At 44.6% G+C, this 22,773-nt stretch overlaps 1 protein-coding gene across 2 annotated transcripts in view; it reads right to left on the minus strand.

The window, feature by feature from the left end:
- Positions 1-18,958: 18,958 nt before the first annotated feature.
- LOC138294255 (lectin-like) overlaps positions 18,959-22,773 on the minus strand; it is a 59,269-nt gene continuing 55,454 nt past the window's right edge. For both annotated transcript variants that reach the window (XM_069233373.1, XM_069233374.1), the window contains exon 6: positions 18,959-19,135. In XM_069233373.1, the coding sequence (XP_069089474.1) occupies positions 19,056-19,135 (80 nt within the window). In that variant the 3' untranslated portion in view covers positions 18,959-19,055. The remainder of the gene's footprint in view (positions 19,136-22,773) is intronic.

A 22,773-nucleotide genomic window follows, 5' to 3' on the forward strand; every position in this document is an offset into this window, starting at 1 on the left:
AGGTGGGATAATGCGCAGAAGGTGTGGAGGTCAGATGTATTGCAGGGAATAAAATTGTTCCCCGCAATTACCAAAGATGAAGAGGAGACAGGTAAGAAAGCTACCTGTAAGACAGACAGGAAATGTTCCAAGGATAGAGAGAACGAGGAAAAGTTGAGAAGAGAAGAGGAGTTAGAGGATGAGGAGTTGATAATGCAATTGCTGAACGACCGTCCACCGCCTTATGCGGAAAATGGACAAGGTCCAAGTACCAGTTCTGCCCCTCCGGCATCGGTACAGAACAGTGAAACGCAGAATCCAGAAGCACCATCGGGATCTAAGGATCCGAGTTTACTGCTCACCCCACAGATACCGCAGGTTAGGAGAATGTATCCAGATGTGCCCGTGTTGAAACCAGCAGAACATTATCAGCCGCAGATGCCAGGGTACTACAGCAGTGATAATAGTGGAGGAATGATTCTAGCTCCAACCATAAGGGGCGTACAGAATGGTTACAACCCAACAATGGCACAAGCTGAATCAACTCAGTTTATGATGCCTCAAAAGCAAATGCAGGGAGGAAATGTTCATGCTCAAATGACGGGGAGTCAGATGGGCATGCCGGCAATGATGGCCCATAATATGGGGATGAACATGCCTCAGAATATGGGAAATGGACAGAATTCACATGCAATATCACTGCCCATTACCGTAGGTCCAGTGGTACCTCTGTATAGTCAGCCTAACTTAGGCATGAACAGTCAGGGACCAATGCTGCAAAATGGGACAGAAAGAAGGTGCATAGAAAACATTCCAGGGATAACTCCGATAGCGACTGAGCCAACTGGGTGTGGGTCCTTGATGGAGTTTAGTCCCGTATGCGCTCAGTCAACACTGGTGAGGTCGAGCCCCCCACTGATAATACCATTAACATCGAACACTGAAAAGTTGCCGCAACCATCGATGGCAGTCGATGTGAATGCTACACTGATGGGGGTAAATGCGCAACAGCTGACACAGTGGTTCAACAGTCTAAATTCCACACAAAGTTCAGACAGTGGGAAAGGAGACGATTACTTGAGCAGGATGAGGCTGAACATGGAAGCACAAGAATTGGTGGAAGGGAATATGGGTGTGAACAGGTTAGAATCCTACACGGAAGAGGAATTGAGGTATCTATGTCCAAAGATCACGAAAGAGGTAAACAAGGTACATAAAAGTTTGCAGGAAGTAGCAGACAGGAACGGGATTGACATAGGCAAGACGAAACACTTGAGCAGGAGCTATAGGTTGGATTTTGGGACCACAGATTTTGAACACATGAGATCAGCAGGCATGAAGGCACACCTTAGAGAATTGTTGCAGAGTGCCCAAGTGTGGAGGTGCTTAGACAAGTGGGAAAGCAGATGGGTAAAGAGGAAGGATAAGAGGAGGGACAGTGCCACAGAGCACAATGAGAAAGGACCGCAGAGTAGTGATACAGTAACTATGTTACCAATGAGGGAGACAGCAGGGGGAAAATTAGTACATGTACCATGGCACAGGAGCGATATTCAGTCTTTTACGAATGATTTTCCCAAACTGAGAGAGAAGCCGATTGAATGGTATCAACAGACTGATAGGTTTGTGAAGCTTGCCAAATGTCTCTGGGAAGACCTGAACACTATATTCGAGATTGTGGTTCCGGCAGATTTGTGGGAGGATTGCAAAAAAGCTGTAGGTTGGCCGACAAGAGAACCAGAGAGAGACAGAGAGACGGGCGCACCATCACCTATGGTGATGTGTCTGTACTATAAGGTGATTGAGCATTTGAAGACAAAGGTTGCCGCGAAAAATGTGGATTGGCAGAAAATTGATCGAACTGCCCAAGAGGCTAAAGAATCGATTCATAGTTACTATGAGAGGTTGTTGAAGGCGTTCAAGAATTACAGTGGCACGGAAGCAATCGAGGCGAAGGATATGCTTCATTTTGTGTTCAGATTTGTGGAAGGGCTGAGACCAGAGATAAGTCAGATGATAAAATCGCATTTGATCTGCTGGCAGTCGAAACCGATTGATGAAGTCTTGACTTATGCGAAATACTGTAGCGATGAAATTGAGGTGAAACAGAAAAAGCTGAAAGAGAAGGTGATGATGATGCAGCTTAAGGCGGCTCAGACAGGCTTGCAAGGGTTGCCAGGGATGCAAGGGTTCCAACAGCAGGTACCACAACAGCAGCCGCAGTTGCAGGGAAACATGGTGTTTCAGCAACAGCAGCCGCAGTTGCAAGGAAACATGGCGTTTCAGCCACAGGGCAGAGGCAGAGGCAGAGGAGGTTTTGTGAATAATGGTCCGGATTTGAACACTGTTGTGACAGGTGTGCAGGCAATGAAGAAGGTGATGCCATGTCATGCGTGCGGAAACGTAGGTCATTGGAAACGCGAGTGCCCGATGGTGGTGCAGGAAGGCGCAGGTGCAGGTGTAAGTGTTGGTCAGCAAAACAATGATGTCAATGCATTTCAGACAATGAGAGGACCGAAAATGAGAGGTCTAAACCCAAATTTTCAGACCATAAACCAATTGCAGGGATTACAACCTATGCAGCCGCAGCAGATGCAGATGCCCCGTGTGCAGATGACGCAAATGCAGCCGATGCAACAGCAGTTACCTATGGTACCTAATCAGCAAATGCAAATACCTTTGGCACCAATGAGTCAGCAGCAAATGATGGTTCCTCCACAGGTAACGGGTCAGGTAGTGAGCACAAACGGCACAGTACAACAGTTCCCATTACACAGTGAGAGTGGAATAAACAATGTATGGGAGAGTGAAAGCTCGGAAGAGGAAGGAGATTGTGTGCTTGCGGCATCCCTAGAAGTTGATCAAAGGGGTCCGTACGTAGAGGGAAGAGTAATGGGTCATCGTGTCTCATTCTTGGTTGACACGGGAGCCACACGTTCAACTGTTAAGAGCAGCGAAGTACCAAATTTGCCACTCTCAGGGAGGACAGTTCAAGTGGTGGGAGTAGCAAACAGGCATCTGACGAACCCAATAACAGATCCGATACCAGTCAACATTGGTAACTATCAAGGGGTACATCAGTTTGTGGTGTGTGACTCAAGCCCGATAGCACTGTTAGGAAGAGACCTATTGTGTAAATTGGGTTGCTCGATCATGTGTTCAAACGAAGGAATAACAATAGAGACGAGCAATGATGGGGAAGACGAGGACAGTGTAGAGGGGGATGAGATAGAAACAGTTGACGAAGAGTATCCTCTGATTTGTCTTTTACCAATGATAACTGAAGAAGATATCCCAGCAGAATTACGGGAAACAGTCGGAAAGGAAGTGTGGGACATGACAGGGAAAGAGGTGGGATTGATGAAAGGAGTAGAACCAGTAAAAGTGATGGTAAAGCCCAATGCGATCTTTCCCCAGACCCCACAATACCACATGCCACAAGATACCCTCATGAAAGTTGCCCAACTTATTGACGAATTAGTGAAGCAGGGAGTACTGAAAGAAGTATTAAGCAGCCCATGTAATTCGCCGATAATGGGACTAATAAAGCCAAGTGGGAAAGTCCGACTCGTGCAGGATTTGAGGAAAATAAATGACATCATAATAAAGTGCTGTCCTGTGGTACCGAATCCAGCTGTGATAATGTTTCAGATCCCTTGCGAAGCTGGGTGGTTCTCAGTCATTGATTTGTCACAAGCATTCTTTTCTGTGCCTCTCCATGAGGACAGCCAATTCCTCTTTTGTTTCAAATTCCTAGACAGAGTATACAGTTGGTGTCGAATTCCTCAAGGGTTTTCTGAGTCACCGTCGATATTCAATCAGGTTCTAAAGAAAGACTTGGAAGAGTTAGAGTTGCCATTCGAGTCAACCTTAGTACAGTACATTGACGACTTACTGGTTGCATCAAAGACAGAAAGTGGCTGCACAGCCGATACCATTGCTCTGTTGAACCATTTGGGAGGGAATGGACACAAGGTGTCTCCTTCCAAACTGCAGTTCTGTCAGAAGAAAGTGAAATACTTGGGTCACCAGATAGAGAAAGGGTCACGGAAAATAATGAAGGAAAGAATTACCAGTGTACTTCAAATGAGTCCACCAAAGACAAGGAAGGAGGTGAGGAAGTTTTTGGGAATGGTGGGATACTGTCGCCAGTGGATTCCCAACTTCTCGTCTCTAGCAAAGCCTCTACTGAAATTGACCCAGAAGGATGCCTTGGATCAGATCGAACTGAAAGAAGATGAGATGGATGCTTTTGTTGAATTAAAGGAGTGCATGTGCAGGGCTCCAGCTTTAGGTATGCCTGATTACACGAAGCCTTTCACATTGTTTTGCCATGAACGTGATGCATGCTCTTTGTCTGTCTTGACCCAAGCCCATGGTGGTGTAAACAGACCAGTAGCGTATTTTTCAGCTACTCTGGATCCGGTCGCAGCAGCACTCCCAGGGTGTTTGCGCGCCGTAGCAGCAGTTGGTATCAGCCTCACTCAGAGTGAAGGAATAGTGATGGGACACCCAGTAACAGTCATGGTCCCTCACTCAGTTGAGATACTTTTGACCCGCTCCCGAACGCAGCACATGACTGGAGCAAGACTCACAAGGTATGAAACGAAAATTCTGGGCTCACCGAATGTGCAGCTGAAAAGGTGCACTACGTTGAATCCAGCTACCTTGCTTCCTGGAGAACATGCTGAAATTGAGAACGCTGAAGACGTCGAGCATGACTGCCTTCAGGTGACTGAATTTTGCACAAAACCCCGACCGGATATCAAAGATACAAAACTTGATGAAAATGACCAAATTCTTTTTGTTGATGGTTCATGTCTAAGAGATGGGGTGGGAATTTTGAAAGCAGGATATGCTGTATGTACTGTGACAGGGGTCTTGGAAGCGGGATGGCTCCAAGGAGTCTATTCTGCACAAGTAGCAGAACTTGTAGCCCTTACTAGAGCATGTCAATTGTCTGCATTGATGAAAGTCACCATTTACACTGATAGCCAATACGGGTTTGGGATTGTGCATGACTTTGGACAACTGTGGTCACAGAGAGGTTTCCTGACTTCTTCAGGATCCCCAGTGAAAAATGGGGAGAGAATAAGGGAGTTGTTACATGCCATTCAAGTGCCAGCTGAAGTTGCAGTGGTAAAGTGCAGTGCTCACACGAAAGGACAGGATTATGTGTCCCTGGGAAATGCCTATGCAGATCAAGTCGCAAGATTTTGCGCTTTGAACTGTATATTGCTAAGGGATGATTGGAATACAATAAGTGAACCAGAACTCGAACCAGCTGAAGCATTTGCCTTGAAGGTCGTAGATACAATAGAAGAACTAAAAGCACTACAAAGTAATGTCAGGGAGGATGAAAGAGATTTTTGGATTAAATCACAATGTATAAAGAGACAAGACGAGCTATGGGTTTCACATGAGGGAAAATTTGTTCTGCCAAATGGTCTCTTATCACAGCTTGCGCGGTTCTATCATGGGCAAGCTCACCTAGGGAGAGATGCCATGATAAGATTGTTCAAAACTGATTGGTTTAACCCCAGATTTCGTCAAGCTGCAGAAGCAGTTTGCCATCGATGTGTCACTTGCCAACAGATGAACCCAGGAAAGGGAACAGTTGTGAACGCGAGCCACATTGGTAGGGCAAGCGGTCCTTTTAGTCGTATGCAGATGGACTTCATTGAGATGCCTGTGCATGGAGGTTTAAGATATGTGTTGGTGATTGTGTGCATTTTTAGTCATTGGATTGAGGCATACCCCACACGTAGAAATGACAGTCTTACAGTTGCCAAGCTATTATTGAGGGAGTTAATACCACGTTTCGGATTCCCGATCTCTTTAGAATCAGATAGGGGAAGTCACTTCAATAACGAGGTGATGAAGTTACTTTGCGAAGCACTGAACATTGAGCAAAAGCTGCACTGTAGCTATCGCCCTGAAGCATCAGGACTGGTGGAGCAGATGAATGGTACGCTGAAGTCGAGAATGGCAAAAATATGTGCATCAACAAATTTGAAATGGCCTGACGCACTGCCCTTAGTGCTAATGTCAATGAGAAACACTCCGGATAGAAAAACTGGATTGTCTCCACACGAAATTCTCATGGGCAGGGCTATGAGACTTCCTGCAGTTCCCGCAAACATGCTTTTGAATATTACAGATGATATGGTGTTAGACTACTGCAAAGGTCTGGCTGACGTGGTTCGCTCTTTCTCTCACCAGGTGGAAGCGACCACCTTGCCACCGATCCAAGGTCTAGGACACGCACTGAAAGCAGGTGATTGGGTCGTGATAAAGAAGCACGTGAGGAAGTCGTGTCTGGAACCCCGTTGGAAAGGCCCTTTCCAAGTGATCCTGACGACAACTACCGCTGTGAAGTGCGCGGGGGTTCCCAACTGGATTCACGCCAGTCATACAAAGAAGGTGCTGTGTCCCACAGATGAGGAAGTTGAAGCGCTGAAATTACCAGTGCCTGATAAAACAGTGCCGAGTGCTGAGACAGAACAAAAGCGAACTGAAAGCGAACAAGCAACAGCAGAAGAAAAAGAGATATTATTGGAGAACGAAGAGTCTGACTCGCTTGGGGAAGACCAAGGAGAAAGTTCAGACAGCGACGACGAAGCTGCAGGTGACAAAGAGCCTGAAGCAGCTGAGGGTAGCAAAAAGCCTGAAGCAGCTGAAGGTGACAAGGAACTTGAAGCAGCTGAAAGTGATACTGAGCCTGAAGAAAGTAACGGTGACGAAGGGCTCGAAGAGAGTGAGAAGGCAGGAGAGCCTGAGCAGAAGGGGGCTTTCCCAGAAACAGACGATACAGAAAAAGAAAAGGGAAACGTGACTGATTCCCCTGAAGGTGGGAACCAAGAAGAACAGAACGAAAGAGCTCAAACCTCTACAGAAAAGATCGCAGGTCCATCAAATGGACACGGTGCAAAAAGAAGACTAAGTATATCACCGATAAAAGAAAAGGGTAAAGAAGGTTTGAACGAAGGAGGAAGGCCGAAAGTGAAAGAGAAAAGAAAGGAAGTGACTGTCGTGGAACCATCGTCAAGTGAGGAAAAGGACTTGGCGAAGGAGGAGAGTGCCAGCGAAGCAGAATCAAAGAGAGAAGCAAAATTGAAGAGGAAAAGGATACCAAACAAGAGGTATTCCGGTCCTGAATGGGCATATGCGGTAAATGATGATTGGACTGATGAGTTTGTATCTCTAAGCATCGAGAACGAAGAAGAAGAAGAGATACCAATAGAAAAGAAAAGTTTCATAGACTCTGTTGATTGAAAAGGTAGTAAATGGTATTGCTTGCTGCAATATAACGTGAGACGAACAACCAGCTGAGACATTGCTAAACCGAATTGAGACAAATGCTGCTAACCGATAAGTGACTGGCCTTTTGAAGAAGACGGTGTGAACATTGTGCTCGTTCAAGCTTTGTAACTGAATTGCTAAGTAGTTTCATTTATAAGTGCTTCTAGCTCTCTGATTCTATACAGATCATGCCTGGGTACGCTATGCAGAATAATAGAAAGAAATATTGTAAATACGTGTGTATAGGCTTGGTACTAACATGTGTACTAATAATAATGGCAATTGTGTTTGGAATGCATGGAAAGGGTGAGAATGAGACTATTGCTGCTTCTACTATTGTTCCTGTTACTGTCACTGAACTAACACCATTGAAAAGACTAGCAATGGATGAGAGGCTCTTGCATGATAAGAAAGAGCTTTCGTATAACGTTTTCTATCGCTTACTAACAGAGTATGTTGAGACTATGGATGCGAAAGATTGTTATGTGTGTACCCAGATACCGACATCAGTAAAGGAAGGGGTGACTTATCACCACATGCCTCTTACATATGGGATTACATGTAGTATAGTAATGTCTAGGTTTTATGGTCAATCTAATATACAGTATTTTTTCTCAAATTATGATGTTACCTTTGCTTATGTTCCTATAATAGCGCAGCTAAGCGAGACTGCAAAATATTGGGATTACAAAATTATGAGGGACTTTTTCGAGCCAATGCAACCTTTTGAAACGGCTCATGCTCATAGGGAGAACCTTACTTGCTCCGTCTCTGCTGTAGAAATAAGCTTTTTAGATCGCACAGATGATAGAAGGGCTCAAATGAAAGCGAATTTAGAAAAGGAGCTATACAAGAGGACTTCAGTAGATAATTATGACTTTGCTGCTATAAAGACACAAGGGAAAATTGCTTTAGATGCTTGGCATGTAGGGAAATTTTGTATATATCGAGGTGAATCTTACTATGACAATATTTTTGTAGGAGCGAGTGAATGCAAACATACGTTTATCTTTAAGGCCAAATGGACATTCATGATGGACGGACTTGACCCTGTCATTCCAGGGGTGTATTACATTTGTGGGCATAATGCCTATTATCGTCTTCCCAAGGGATGGTGGGGGAGATGTTATTTGGGTATAGTGTTCCCAAAGGTTTATCAACTTGATGATGTATCGATGATTCAAAAGACATCTGGATCTCATAATATCCAGAAAAGAGAGACCGCAGCTGCTGTGGTAGGTGATATATTTGGAGCGATGATTCCTTCATTGGGAGTTGTGCTGAATTCCATCAAGATACGAAAGTTGTCTACTATAGTGGATAACATGTTGACAAAGTTTTCAGGTGCTATAATCCTGATAGATGCTGAGCTTGCAGCGGAAAGAGCTATGACTCTTCAAAATAGGCTTGCTTTAGACATTCTTTTAGCAAAGGATGGAGGCGTTTGCAAAATGATTGGTGCACGTCACTGCTGCACCTATATACCTGATAATAGTGTGAAGATTAAAACTATGCTTGCTAATCTAACAAAAGAAAGTGCAGATTTGAAAGAACTGAAAGAACCAGGAGTGTGGGAAAAGGTTGGAAAGGGACTTGCTTCAGTGGGATATTGGATTGGGGGAATATGGAATGGAATATTATTGAAAATAATAGAAGGAATATTAATAATAATAATTTGTGTATTTGGAATTTGGGGAATAAAAAGGGGAATAATAATGATTATGGAAAGAATTAAAAGGAGAAAAGAGGAGAAAATTATGAAAAGAATGGCAGAAGAATACAAAGCGCAAACTAGGGGAACTAAAAGGAAAAGGGAGCTGACAGAATTTTAATGGGATAAAATTTGTGGGCTAAATTTGTATGATGACAAGTAGTCATCAGAGGAGGGATTGATGAAGCAGAAAATGAAGGTTTTGATTTATTAACGCATAAACGTAGTGCTGACATAATCGTGTGTGACATTAACCGAATTAATGAAGATTGTACGGGGACAAAATGTGCCCTCAGAGTAGTTTGCCATCATTTATATGCGTGCTTTATATAACGTGGTGTATTAGAATTGCACTAATCCAACATAATCATAAACGTGTGCTACGATTTGCTTATTTGAAATGCCTTAGCTTAGCATTACTTTAGCGGAGGCTTTGGCCTAGTTGTCTGGTCTCACGGTTTAGATGTTCGTATTTTTCCACTGTGCTATTAAACGTGTATTTCTGCTTGAAGCTGTACTTTTCCACTGAGACTGTTCACATGCTTATCTTAAAGTTGGTGCCAGCATGGCATATTTTCTCTTTAATTCAAGGTCGGCTTGCAGGTGCGGACAATGGAGGCTCTGAGAGTAAGCTAATCGAGAGACAATGTTGCAACTTGCGTACCCATCTCCAAGGATAATGTATGCTTAAGTAAAAGCTTGAGAACTGTCGTTTTTGATTGGTCAATTCGAAGCTAACCTATGAACCCTCCAATGGAGACCCTACTGGACTTGAACTGTTGTCTATAAAACCCAGGTGCACGAGAGGAAAGCTCTCTCTATCTTCGGACATCCCACCATTTTGACTTCGTAGCTACTATGACCCATTTTGCTGCGACGCCATTTTGAGAGACTTTGATGCTTTCTCTAGTCGAGAGAAAGAGACTTTAATGATTCTTGCCCTAGAGACTTTAACTTTGATTTGCCCCTTTGCATGAAGTAGTAATCTTATCTTGCCGCCGTGAGGCAATTGCCCCGTTCACCCCTGCCCCTTTTGTCCCGGCCCTATGCTGATCGAGAAACGATACCTGTGAGACGAAGACTTCATTGATTGCTGATCGGAATTGGTAATTATGAAAGGAAATTGTAAAATTGCATTGTGTTTCCTTTAGGTAACCAACTGCTGATTTTGAGAAGGACCCTAGCTAGGAGTTTTCTAAATTGATGTTGACAAATTGTTTTTTGCATGAAGTCCCACATGCTGATGCTAATTTGAGGTTAGACAAGGATTCCATATGTCGCACGATGCAATTTGAGATCTTGTTATGCTGACTAAATGTACGCAATTAGCCCATTACAGATTATCGTATTAGTGCTTTGCATTGCCACTATCGAATGCCTTGTGATTCAAATGCTACATAGATTACACTTGTTCCGACGATATGGACAGCTATTAATGTTCATTTATGTTTATCATTTGGTGTTGCGACACATCTATATCGTGCTAGCCTTGTTAATATAGGGAAATAAACTCACTAACTTTGCAATAAACTGGTGTGGTTATTCCTGGCTGAAAGGTCAGGGTTCGCCGAAATGTATTCTGGATTAATTGTTAAGTGTTATGTTGTTCAAGGTGTTGCTTATGTTCGTTATTGATTATCGATTAGATGAGACTGTTCGATTAATAGTACAGAGAGTTCCCACATAGTCAAAAGATTCATCGACCTAAAGAGCGTCCGAACGCAGGTAAATTGTTACCACGTTCCGCTCTATCACCACCTATAAGGCTGCCGTACCTCTTTTGGATCCACCTTATGGGTAATTCCTGACCTGCATTCATATGATTTGGTTCACGTTTTGTCCACTGTGCATGAAGTATAATGCAAACGCTTTTCTTTGTCTTGTCGGAATAACCTAGTGGTGTAACATCATTAGGTATGCTTCCTTTTTCTTTGAAGGAATCAAAATCAAAGGAGTTCTGCTTCAGTATTTACTCATGGAGTAAGGGATGCACAAACAAGTCAGATAAGGAGATAATGACCCAGTGATGTACTGGCAATCTTCATTATTCCCAGTCTTAGACTATCTCCTTATCGTCCTCAATCTCATCCCTCCCTGATTCCCTTTACCCTTTGATTTGATGCAATGCATATTGCTTTGCTTGGTTATTTACCTGAAGTGCCTGGGGTTAGTTCCCTTTTTGTGGCATTCTTGGAGTCTGAGCCCCATATTGGTTGTATTTTTTCAGCTGGGCTAGGTAAACAAAATCTGTGAGGACAGAAGAGAACTCATGAATTAAGGACTGTGACAAGGAAGACCTGGACTTGGAGTAACAAAGATTATTGGTAAGTAACAGAGTCAACATCAGGAGAATTCAACTGTGTCAAGAATATATGCTTAGCTAAAGAGATCAGCCTCCAACAAGAGGCAGAGTCAGGGAGTTTCAACTTGGCGGAGCGTTGGGAGTACATCATCCCTCTTACCTAGAACATAAACGCCAGTCATCGATAACAAGGGGCAGTGGCTGCTATCCTTCACTTGCCTTTGGGGCCCTTGTTATTGTCCTGGCTTCCCAAGTTCTCAATGGTCCTAAAGGCAGGGATAGAAACAGGAAGTAAATGTGAGCCAAGGAGCCATATTTGCATTCTCTAGTGTCTCCTCTGCATCCCTCAGCAACAAACAGAAGGATATAAACAGTCTAAGATTGGTTCAAGGAGGTCATTAAGGTCATAGGGTGCATGATGTCACTTCCGCTACCCCTAGCATTTTGCTGAATCTATGTCAATGACGTACCGTGAATAACTCTTGATGTTAGCTGCTACATGTGCTTCTGAGACACTGAAGTTTTCAGGTCTGGCAGAAGTAAATCAACATAAATAGCTGGTGTATCAGGTTGTTTTCTCTCAGACTTATTTATCTCAGCCTGGAGATTTCAGCAGCACTCCTCACTGTCCACTATGTGATTTCATGTTCACTTAAAACCTCTGGCAGATGTCATTGCTGCACCAGTTACAAACAATTGTTTAGTTAGGACCTGCTGGTCTCAGAGTTCCACTTGTGAGATTGGTGCTTCAAGATGGGAAAGTCTTCAAAAGGACCAAGCTCAGAACTTCTCCCTCATCAATGAATGACTCTGAGACAGGATCACAAGCAGATGATTTACGGGTCAAAAGGACAAACCGCCGGCCAGGTCCAGGGCTTGGATACTGTCCCGACTGCAATAGTTGGTGCAATTTCCAGGGTCCAGTTGCAAGCCAAGATGAAGGACTAGCCAGCCAAAGCCTGTGCTTGGACCAATTCAGCATAATGTAGCCACTCATTCTGCGCACCGTGTTTCAGCTTCACTGTCTTCTAAGTGCTCTTCTCTACCTCACTACAGTCCACATAGTCATTCTTCGCTAATCCAAATGATGACCAGAGACAACCTGGTTATTCTAAGGTGAGAGGGAATAGTGCTGCTCAGATTCTGGAAGCAGGAGGAAATACATACGTAGCTCTTTAAATGGACCTTAATTTGAGTCAGATTTAGATTAAAATATAGAAAAATGCTGGATTATAATTCTAAAATTTAGGGCCTGATTTAGAACTCGGCGGACAGGTGACTCCGTCACAAAGTCTGCCGAAATATAAATCCCATTATTATCCTTAGGGATTTAGATTTTGTCGGACGGGATATCCCTCACCGTTGTGATGGATTAACCAGTCTGGCGAGTTCTAAATCAGCCCCTTTGTATTGTGAATTAATTAGATACATTGTATCTTCAGTTTGACACGGCTGTTGTTCCCTGCACCAGTTTTGTCCAACTCTCCCTTTTTCATCTGCTCTGGGGGCACTCACAAAAACTCCCCAGCACTCAGGCTGCTTCTTCAGGAATGTGTTCAGTCATGGCCTGGCATGCCCCACTCCTCAGCCAGAGGAGATCTTTGCACATCAAACTGTAACTAAGTAACACACAGGCTTTCAAACCCCATCTGACTTTTACAACATCCCACCTAAATCTAAAATAGCACGGCAATGACCAGACCTGCTAACTACTCTTATTAACCCTCACTTCAGCTTTTTGTGAGCAGATCAGGGCCCCTGTAGAGCACGGGATCTGTGCCAGTTAACCCATATGTGACCCACTCCCACTCTGCCATGACCAGACATAAAAGGAGCACCAAAAAAGCAAACAAGCATTTGCAGTGCAATGGGTCTCGCATTTGCTCGAGTTAGAGGTATTAGCGTTGTAAACTCCTAACTGGACTTTTCTTGCCACATAAATTGAAAAGTAAAACAGTTTGACATAAGCGAGCCAACAGCCGCCATGAGCGTGACGGAGACACACAAATGGAAAAAGAAGTTTGCTTGCAGTCAAACGTATCAGCAAAAGTGCAATTAGCCATGTAACAGGGTCAATGTCCAAGGCGGTAATCAAACCGCCCCCAGGAGGGACAAACGTAAAGCATTTACGAATGAGAACAAAGGATTTTTGAAGGGCAAGCCCATGAATGAGCAATAGTGATGGGCATAAGGTGGGCGTGGTTGAAAGCCCAAATAGATAACAACACATCGGAAAATCAGCGCTTGTGCGCTGCTATGTTCAACCTAAAAAAGAGTAATCATAAGAGGAGCCACCCACCAGATGCATTATTCCTCAACGAAAGATGCATATGCAACAGGGCTTGCGCTTGCAGGTGAAGGAGGAAGAACCAAGACTGCAGAGTATACGCACACTTTTCCGTTCTACCCTCATTTAGAACCTAGGGTAACACCATTAATGAACCTAGAAGAGAATCAAACCATAACACATGATGCACTACTGGATGACTGAAAATACAATAGGGTTTCGTCCCTCCCCCTTCGCCTTGGTACCCTATGACCCTCAGACTCCTGTAGCTAGCTTGTAAGCCACAAGAGCAGGGAAAACAGACAGGATCCCTCCGTCCCTTCATGGCCAAAGCCATATACTGAGTCAGTATTGCGACTGTGTCAATCCTGCAAGAAATAACTGAAGGGTTTGATCATTTACATGTATGTGGGGTTAAGGATATTAAGAGCCTCATTACGAGTCTGGTGGTCAAGAGACCACCACACTCGCGGTGGCAGTCAAGTCCGCCACTGGTTTGGTGGTCTGACTGCCAAATTAAGAGTTTGGTGGTCAGACCACTGAACGACCGCCGTCTCCACCGGGGACAATGTTTCGAAATGGCTGACGGCGGTGCAGGTTGTAATCAGCTAGAGCAGCGCCGCCCTGCTGATTATCACCTGGTTCTCCGCCAGCCTTTTCATGGCGGTGTCACTGCCATGAAAAGGCTGGCAGGGACCACAGGGGTCCCCTGCACTGCCCTTGCCCATGCCATGGCATGGGCAGTGCAGGGGTCCCCCTTCCCACCACTCTCATAAAGCGCACTGTCTGCTGTGCAGACCGTGCGCATTACGAGGGCACTGGTGCCCTCTGTGGGCGACAACATTACAGCCGGCTCGATTACAAGCTGGCGACAATGCTGCCACCACATTCCCACTGGGCTGATGGACGGAAACCTTGGTTTCCCCCCATCAGCCCCACGGGAAAGTCATAATAGGGCAGACAGGGAGGTTGCCAGTAAGGCGACAACCTCCCCATCGGAAGCTCGACAGACGGGTCTTCGCGTCTGCCAAACTCATAATCGGGCCCTAAATCTTAATTGATTTATGTATGGGAAACCTATACTTAGATATAAACACTTGCCTTGTTGACATTTATGCTGTAATATTTTGGCAGCACAATATTTAAAACTCTATATTCTGGTACCATCCCTCTACAGTGCACCTGTCGTACCAGGAGGTCTTCCCCTTAAGCATGGAATCCATGAGTTCATGGTCACATAAAACCTCTGGCAGATTGCAATCACACTAATTTTCACACCACTCACTGCACATGCTTCAATGGGGCTTTAATCACCCCCCTTCACAGGCCTGTTGTACTCCAATAGTGTCACACTCACATCACTAGCCTTGTGGAAACAGATTTCACAATTAATAATTTTGCCCTTTCAACTAAATACTAAAGCGACAAAAATGCAATCCTTTACTGTTTTTAATATACAAAGTTCATTGGGTTTACATAAGTAAGTATAGGTATAGTTGTATTTTCAATTACACTTTAAAATATGTGTGAGGTCTTTTCTCTGCCTGTGCACCCAGAAGCCTAAAATATGCCCTACAATATAATATTTATTGTACGAAATTCAGTTTGCTCTACGGTTTTGTGTGTACTGTAACATTTTAAAATGTTTTATTTTCTTTTTATGTTTTCAAATGTATACTATGGCAGGAGACCGCGGCGGCCATTCTGGCTTTCCCGCTGGGCCGGCAGGCGACCGCCAAAAGGCCGCCCGCCGGCCCAGCGGGAAAGCCCCTGCAACGAGGATGCCGGCTCCGAATGGAGCCGGCGGAGTTGCAGGGGTGCGACGGGTGCAGTGGCACCCGTCGCGATTTTCACTGTCTGCCAAGCAGACAGTAAAAATCTGTATGGGGCCCTGTTAGGGGGCCCCTGCACTGCCCATGCCGGTGGCATGGGCAGTGCAGGGGCCCCCAGGGGCCCCACGACACCCGTTCCCGCCATCCTGGTTCTGGCGGTGAAAACCACCAGAAACAGGCTGGCGGGAAGGGGGTTGGAATCCCCATGGCGGAGGATTCCCTGGGCCAGGGGAAAACCGGCGGGAAACCGCTGGTTCCCCTTTTCTGACTGCGGCTTTACCGCCGCGGTCAGAATAGCCCTGGAAGCACAGCCAGCCTGTTGGTGGTGCTTCCGCTGCCCTCCGCCCTTGCGGTCAGAGACCGCCAGGGTTGGAATGACCGCCTATGTGTACAAATGTGCACAAATGGCGAACAGATGTGCTGTTTATGTTTTTTAATGTGTTTTTTGCTTTCTGTTGTAGGGCCTAATACAAGATTATTCAATAGATGTGAAGTGAAAGTCATTACATCATGTGATGTGTTTCCTGTTTTATTATTAGATAGCTCAATGTAACTTTTATGTCGAACCACAGTGACTGTAAATTCCTTTGTCTAAAAGTGTATAAAAATTCAAAACCTGGGAATGAGCCAGGTTCCTTTCCGGTACCCTTAGATGTCAGACTCCATGTTAGTCTGTTTATTGATCAGAACTTTGAATATTTTCCATGGTGTTCTCTCCTGCCTTAAGAGAAGTCCTTAAGACAACTGATCAGATTAGGGCTCTGAACTTCCACTGTGATGAAAATGTTACATTTATTTGTATTTTGAGCATGATTTTTAGATACATGTTTATTGGCATTGCAATACATACAATTCCATATCAAAAGCATGCTTGCTACCATAACCATTGTATAGCATGGCAAATAAAGGCTCCAACATCATTTATGTGCAGGAGGCATTGCAAAACATATTTAGAAACCAGGATGATATGGATTTACCCATCTATACCCACTTCCAGAGATGTGTTCAATGGCTAGGAAATATAGTGACAAATTGAGTATAATAATATAACATGCAACAGAAACCTTGTGTTCAACTAATCCAATCAATAACAGCCCTCCCTCCCACCCCACCTCTCCCTCACTCTACCCATGTGTGCTATCAGTTAAGGCCTGAGACCATCTAGATCCTGACAGGGAAGAAACAGCGCCCGAGTAGAGCATACTGCCAGAAAATTGTTCCACTCTACCCGACTACCGTAGCTGCAGGAAGTAACAAGTGGGGGCGAGCACCATAGGCTATACCCCTGACAGACGCGCTCTGGTGCAGAACCACCCATTAATAAACTACATATCAAGCTTCTCAAACTTCCCCCAAATTACTGTCTATGGGGGTCTGGTGTCCGGAGGGTCCAGAAAATCTGCAATCATGGCAGCCCACGCATTCAGGTTATCCACCAACTTATGGTCCCGTCTCTGCCACCGCCCATTCAGCCATATCTTTCAACCAATGTTCGACTACGGGGGGACGGAGCCAATTTTGAGTGGGTTAATTGATTGACTGACTGTTGGAAATGGGCCTCTCTACAGGGTCACTTCCAAACTTTTTGCCTTCTTCTACCTACCTTTTGCTGGATTTTGCTTTTTGGCCTTAGGACTCTGTGCACTTTTCCACTGCTAACAAGTGCTAAAGTGTTTGTGCTCTTTCCCTAATACATGATTTGATTGGCATATACCGATTGGCATATTTAATTGTTATGTAAGGCACTTGTAGAGTGGTGTACCATATACCCAGGGCCTGTAACTTAAATTCTACCAGTGGGCCTAGAGCACTTATTGTGCCACCCACTTAAGTAGCACTTTAAAACATGCCCCAGGCCTGCCAGTGCAGCCTCAAGGCAGTGCCCCACTGTCATGTCGACTTGGCATTTAAAACCCTTTGCCAAGCCTTAAACCCCCCTTTTATTAAATATGAGTCACCCCTAAAGTAGGCCCTAGGTTGCCCATAGGGCAGGGTGCTGTGTAATTAAAAGGTAGGACATATACTTTTTAGTTACAAGTCCTAGTAATGAAAAACTCCCAAATTCATTTTTTCACTGTTGTGAGGCCTACCACTTCAATAGGATAACTTTGGGGACTTTTTATTATATTTAATAAGCTGTAATTCCTAAACCAGAGGTGGTGGATATGTCATGTTTGGCATCTATGAACTTGTAATGATAAACCACATGACTGGATGTAAATGGCAGTTGAGACTTTGTGAATTCACCCCAGACAGTTGCACAATAGTGGGATTAGCAAAGCGTGAATGGGCCATTATTTGACTCTACAAGGGGGAGGACCTAAGCACAGCCCTACTTACACATTAATAGGTTGGACTTTACCACCACCCAATAGGCTTAATGACCCTGTATTATCAGTGAAGCCAATTAGGAGCCAGAGCAGGGGAGGCAAGAAACTCCTGGAACGTCAGAGAACCCTTCTGGAAACTTCTCCCAGCTTCTAGGAGCAGGGCACCAGGGTATGAAAATAAGGCTCTCAGACCAACTCTTCAGTTTACTACTGAACGTGCAAAAGGACTCACAGAGGGCTGCCTGCTTCTGTGACCTGCTGTGCACTCTACCAAACAGCTGCTGCACCTGAAAGGACTGCTTAGCTGCCTGGATCCTACCTTGCACCTTAAGAGGCCAGCCCTGCTGTGCAGCCCTGCATCTTCACCTGCACGGAGGACTCCAGAATGACTCCAAGGGCTAGTTTAGCTGGCCCTCTGTTCAGAGCCACGGAGACATAAGAGGTTCCCACCATTTTGAACCTAATTGAGTCTTGAAACCCCAAGTGGTCTCCATCCACTCCTGGACCCTTCACTGTGGTGCTAAAAGTGCACAGGTGGCCATTTTCCAAAACTGAGGACTTGCTATTTTGAACCCTAATATGTAAAAATTCATAACTCCAGTTCTACTCATTGGATTTTCATGGTTTTGGCGACAAATAATTTATCAAAATTTTTCTCTATTTTTCTAAATTGGTTCGGGATTTGTATTGTGTTGCGTGTTCACTGTATTGCTGTTTGTGTACTGCATAAATAATTGACACATTGCATCTAAGTTTAACCTGACTGCTTTTTGTGCCAAGCTACCCAGGGTTAAGCATTGGTTAAGCTAGTGACTTTTTGTGGTTCAGCCTGCAAGGGATTATGGCTGTTGCTTGAGCAGGGCTCGCATCCCAGCCAACCAACAACCTAATTTCTCTCTAACCATTGCCTTTTGCTGTCTGTATTGTCTTCTTAATTTTTAAATCAACCTGGATGGTTTGTACTTTGAACGTTGTTTTACGTGGATCTTCCTATGTGGATTTTCTAAGTGATTTCTCTGGGTCTACAATAATTTGTGTTTATGTCTCTTGTCTATAAAGACTCACACATAGCCCCAATCCATCAACTGGCCCTTTTAATGTAAAATGCGCTGATAGCCTCATGGGCTCCAGTGGAGACTTACTCATTCCCCATCTCAATGACTTCAGTTAAATGGAGTCTCATGTATCCTTTTAAAAATGAACCTCACACAGATGCAAAGTAAATACTTTAATACATTTTTAGAAATATACAGATGAAGAAGTCGTTGTCCTGTCTGGTGATCATGTCTGCCTCTCAGCACCTCCTCCTGCATTAGGGGAATATTTTGGGCTTATACATGCACACGAAAGGCAGGCGGGTGTTGCAATTCGTTTCTCCCAATATGCCCAGTCCTGGAAAACAATGGAAAAAGTAAACACATCTAATCAGAACACTGGTCCATCAATGCAATCACTCATTGTTTTAATATGGGGAGTGCACTCCCAGGGCAAGAGTTCTGGGCTGTGGACGGGCAGGGACATGGCATAGTTAGAGCTTCATTAGTGATACGATCTTCTTGAGATGGACAAACCTCCAAGAAATGATTGCCAAGGACAATTTATAACCCTCCTCTGCTCTCCCCCGCTGCTTCTCTCAAAACAGGATGGTATAGCATCAGTGGACACCCAGGGCCTTCACAACCACAACATCTTTCCACCCAAATCACTAAGGGCTTGCTTTAGAGCAGGGGTCTCTAACCTTTTCTGTAGTAAGAGCTGCTTCAGATCAGTGAAAATCATTGTGAGCTACTGAAGACTGAACAACTTGTGCATTGTTCCCGAGTCCCTCCAAGCCTAGCTTCTTTGACTAAGGGGCCTCGGAGAAAGAGTTACCCTTTTATTGTATGCAATGCACAAAGTGAAACCAGAACCCCTGCCATTAGTCTCGGCTTCCCTCTTCAACAAACTGGGTGATCCTGACCTCTGCAGTCACCGGATAAGTAGACTACAATCATTGGAAATGATATGGACCTCCAGAGCTGTGCAACGCTACCAGCAAACTGGAAACCATGATCTGCGCATCTCTCTCTCATACCTGGTCACCCACTACAGCGCTCCATCCCATTACACCGTCAATGCACCTCGGTAGTCGTCACGCATGACATGGAAACACTTCCCACATAAGATCACAAAACAATCACAACACCATTCCAACCATACACCCTACATGATGTTGCTTGCTGATCATGTGAGTAAGTGCTTCAGGGCCCAACAAAGAGGTAGTAAGTGCTATAAAAATGCTGCAATACTATTATTTTATTAAATCATGTTTTCTTTTCTCATCACACATGACAGCACCTTGAAATACTTGAGTTCAGGGTGGGCACTGTACACAAATCTCCCCTGACAGATTATACATTTGCTCCACGTAGTAATAACCTACGCACCCTGTATGGTACACGACTTGCCTCTTATTTTATTAATACAGCTTTGTCATCAGGGAGGGTGGGAGCCCATAACACTTTCATGTTTAAAAACTATCTCTTCTAGAATTTCCTCTTGATGGGGTGATATAATTTGATGTCACAATGAAATGCTTCTGCATGTTGGAGAAATATAAGTTGTGATTTTTTTTCAAAGATACAATTTTTGTGTGACGTTTGTGTCACTATTTGCAATATTTTCAAATCTGTGCTCGTGCAAGGAGGTCATGCACCTACGCTTGGCTCAAGTCCCAGCTTTCCATGTGTTTTGGCCTAATTTGCAATAGAAAAATACAGCCACTGCAATGGTGAGGTACTCTTTCCAAATGGGATCAATTTAGACCGACGTGTTAAGCCTTATGTTCATTGTACCATAAAATGAACACTTCATTTTCAATTTCTCTCAATATTTAATTAAATTAACACAGCGCTTCACAGTGTGTTTTTTTAAATAAATAAAGCACCTCTTGCAAGTTGCCCCTAGGCACAACTCGGAGCTGCGAACTTATTTTACATTTCTCTCATTATTTCATTTAAAGTTAATGAAAACTAATGCAAAATGATGTTCCGGGCTCCGGTCTGTGGCCAGGAACAACTTGTAATGTACTTTATTTATTTTTTATGTAATGATTAAATTAAAACAGTATTTCAAATGGATTTTTTTTTAAATAAAGTATATCTCACATTTTGATGCGTCGAATAAAGCATTTCACAGGCATTTTAATTTTTTTTTAAAAACTATTTTCTGCCACAAACCTTATGCCGGCAGTCTGGTTGTGCCTAAGGTGCAGAGCTTTTCATCTTTGCAGCGGTTTGTAGAGATAAGAGGCCTCCACAGCTGCCATGACTGCCGCAGAAGTTGCGCAGGATCAAAGCGCGGGGCCAGGCAGCAGAAGGCGAGTGTTGCTATTCCTCATAGGCAGTCTAACACTACTCAAGCTGGGTTGACATCACCCGCTTCGCCCCGCTCCCCCCAGCTAAGCTTAATAGCCACTGGGAGCTGTGTGTGACAGCCGGCAAGAACAGATAAGCAGCCAGAAAGGCCTAAAAATACACAAAATGGCAATGACAGGGTACAAAAGTGGGCTTCGTGCTGCGAGCTACTGACAGGTTGTCGGGGAGCTACTGGTAGCTCGCGATTGACTGGTTGGAGACCACTGCTTTAGAGTTCAGTAGAAGAGTTACTCCAATACAAACATGATAGATATCCCGTTCACTTTATTACGAGTGCATTATATCCCATGGCACTTGTAATAAGGTAGACAGGATATGTCATGTTCGTGACAGAGTAACCCATCCGACAAACTCTATATCAGTTCCTTTGTTGTATCAGAGGAGCATTGCCCCTTGACATACAAAATGAATGTTCAAATCCATTGCTCAAAACCCCAATCTCTTGTTAGCGTTTAGAAGGATTGGGGGAGTCTAGGCTCTTTGTTAGAGGGTGTGAGAAAGTAGCCTCTTTCTAGCCTTGTTACCCCCACTTTGGGCCTGTTTGTGAGTGTATGTCAGGGTGTTTTCACTGTCTCACTGGTATCCTGCTTGCCAGGGCCCAGTGCTCATAGTGAAAACCCTATGTTTTCAGTATGTTTGTTATGTGTCACTGGGACCCTGCTAGTCATGACCCCAGTGCTCATAAGTTTGTGGCCTATATGTATGTGTTCCCTGTGTGGTGCCTAACTGTCTCACTGAGGCTCTGCTAACCAGAACCTCAGTGGTTATGCTCTCTCTTTACAAATTGTCACTAACAGGTTAGTGACCAATTTTACCAATTTACATTGGCTTACTGGAACACCCTTATAATTCCCTAGTATATGGTACTGAGGTACCCAGGGTATTGGGGTTCCAGGAGATCCCTATGGGCTGCAGCATTTCTTTTGCCACCCATAGGGAGCTCTGACAATTCTTACACAGGCCTGCCACTGCAGCCTGAGTGAAATAACGTACACGTTATTTCAAAGCCATTTTACACTGCACTTAAGTAACTTATAAGTCACCTATATGTCTAACCTTTACCTGGTAAAGGTTAGGTGCAAAGTTACTTAGTGTGAGGGCACCCTGGCACTAGCCAAGGTGCCCCCACATTGTTCAGAGCCAATTCCCTGAACTTTGTGAGTGCGGGGACACCATTACACGTGTGCACTACATATAGGTCACTACCTATATGTGGCTTCACAATGGTAACTCCGAATATGGCCATGTAACATGTCTATGATCATGGAATTGCCCCCTCTATACCATCCTGGCATAGTTGGCACAATCCCATGATCCCAGTGGTCTGTAGCACAGACCCTGGTACTGCCAAACTGCCCTTCCTGGGGTTTCACTGCAGCTGCTGCTGCTGCCAGCCCCTCAGACAGGCAGCTGCCCTCCTGGGGTCCAGCCAGGCCTGGCCCAGGATGGCAGAACAAAGGACTTCCTCTGAGAGAGGGTGTTACACCCTCTCCCTTTGGAAAATGGTGTGAAGGCAGGGGAGGGGTAGCCTCCCCCAGCCTCTGGAAATGCTTTGTTGGGCACAGAGGTGCCCAATTCTGCATAAGCCAGTCTACACTGGTTCAGGGACCCCTT

The sequence above is a fragment of the Pleurodeles waltl genome, chromosome 4_2 (genome assembly GCF_031143425.1).
Source record: "Pleurodeles waltl isolate 20211129_DDA chromosome 4_2, aPleWal1.hap1.20221129, whole genome shotgun sequence".
In the NCBI taxonomy this organism is placed as follows: Eukaryota; Metazoa; Chordata; class Amphibia; order Caudata; family Salamandridae; genus Pleurodeles; species Pleurodeles waltl.